We start from the raw sequence: 2,047 nt of genomic DNA on the forward strand, positions 1-2,047 counted from the left end.
TTTAACTGTGGGATTTTCTCTGGAAGTGTTTCCTTGTACGGTTGAGGGTCCTAAGACAAGGTCTAAGGACAGAGGGTCTAAAAGGACAGAGGTGTCGTTTCCTCATACTGATATTTGAACAACTGTGCTGTTGTATTTGCCGTAAAGTGTCCCTACTGTAGGCTATTGTTATTATATGTACAACACTTTGGCTCGACCAAAAATCGTTTATAAATCTGCTATATAAATAAAACTTGATTTGATTTGATTTGATAACGAAGCCTCTCAAAAACAGCTGCCATTTTGTTGTTCTGTGGAAAAAGGAAAGAGACCGTTGAACCGATAAGGCCAGAGGCTTCCTGTTGAATCACCTGCGATCCTCTGCATCTTCATGCGTCGGGCTTGGATGCGGCCCTTGGCCAGCCGCTGCTTGGCGATGATGCAGCGGATGTGGTCGGCGAAGATGAAGTTGGCCTGCAGGAGGGGCAGGGGCTTGGCGTGGGGGTTGGCGCTGGGCTTATGGATGATGATGTTCAACGCTCTGCTGTCGTCCTCCACGCCAGACACCTGCATGTCCTGTTGAGAGAGAGAGGCAGAGGAAGAAGAAGAGGGGGAACAAAGAGTTGGGGAGAGTGGTACAGAGATTTAAAAGCAAGGCCAACAAAAAACATCTGGATAAAAAAGTGAATGCCAATAATGAGAAAAACAAGAATTAGTAGCACATAAATAACAGATTTATAGTATATACATAATAGACGAGAGTCAAGTGGATGAAAAGTGACTTCAACTTTTGACGCCAGTGGCAGTTCAAAGTTCAAAACAATAGTTAACAAGATATTCAGAAAGTAGAAATCACAATATGTGTTTCTCAACGTCAGTACACTGCATGTGGTCCCACGACAGAATTTCTTTAGAAAAATGATAAGCAATATCACTTCATCTTATCTGAGGCCATACTGACCAAGAATGACTAAATATGCTCGCTTACGTAAGTAGTCTCTCCCATTACACGATGCTTACTTTCTTTTAATCATCGTGTGAAAGGAATGAGATTAAGTGCTGAGGAAACTTAAACAGGAAATGTAACGGTGTGCACAACAGAGTGGCACGGACAGAAGAACAGACAGGATGGGAAATACTAAATGAAAGTATATGTTTAAGGTCGAAGGAATACATACAATTAAAACATGAAAATAATTGAAAAGAGGAGGAACAGATACAGATCCATGGTTTTAATAAAGACACATCCAAACAGGCTGGCACACGGCGACTCAGTCTTACTTGCAGAAGGCCGGCGAACTTCACCACGCCCCATCCGAGGCGCTTGGTTTCTGGCTCCACCAAACTCATCTGGTACACATCGACAGCGAGGAACCTCTGCGCCTGGCCTCCATCTTTACTGACCACCATGCAGGCTATAAGGTCACTGTTATCTGAAAACAAAAAAATGACATCATGAAGGTAAAAAAAATGCAAAGTTTACCCAAGTTAAGGTGTGGCTGAATACGTTAGGATCAATGCTCTGCACTCAACCATGGCAGGAAGGTAGATTTAAAGCTCTAATAAGTAGGAAATTACAACCATTTTTATTTTATTTAACTAATGGGCAACAGAATAACACTGCCCATCTATCCCTACGGTACGTCTTCTGGACACCATGAATGCATGATTTATATTTTTCACATCGTTTCTTATTAGGCGCTTTTACCCAAAGCTACTTAGTGTATTCAATACTGTGGACAATCCTCACAGGAGCAATTTGGGGTCAAGTGTCTTGCCCAAGACACGGCGACCTACTGACTGCAGTGGGTGTCAGGTTAGGGTAAAGATAATAATTAATCTGCTGGTGGAACACTTCCCTAATAATGGCTGGAATAATAGAAAAGTGTGGAGAGTCCCTTTTCTAAAGAGGCTACACACACACACACACACACACACACACACACACACACACACACACACACACACACACACGACACACGACACGACACACACACACACACGACACACGACGACGACACGACAACGACGACGACGTACGACGACGACGACGACGACGACGTACGTA

General features: G+C 43.4%; 1 protein-coding gene across 1 annotated transcript in view; it reads right to left on the minus strand.

Moving 5' to 3' along the window:
• LOC104963819 (protein CLEC16A-like) overlaps positions 1-1,436 on the minus strand; it is a 3,711-nt gene extending 2,275 nt beyond the window's left edge. Inside the window, exons 1-2 of the mRNA XM_010792457.1 lie at positions 1,261-1,436; positions 351-555 (exon numbers count right to left, since the gene is read on the minus strand). Of these exons, the coding sequence (XP_010790759.1) occupies positions 351-555; positions 1,261-1,389 (334 nt within the window). The 5' untranslated portion in view covers positions 1,390-1,436. The remainder of the gene's footprint in view (positions 1-350; positions 556-1,260) is intronic.
• Between the last annotated feature and the right edge of the window lie 611 nt (positions 1,437-2,047).

Source organism: Notothenia coriiceps, unplaced genomic scaffold (assembly GCF_000735185.1).
Source record: "Notothenia coriiceps isolate Sejong01 unplaced genomic scaffold, NC01 NC01_scaffold00036471, whole genome shotgun sequence".
Classification (NCBI taxonomy): Eukaryota; Metazoa; Chordata; class Actinopteri; order Perciformes; family Nototheniidae; genus Notothenia; species Notothenia coriiceps.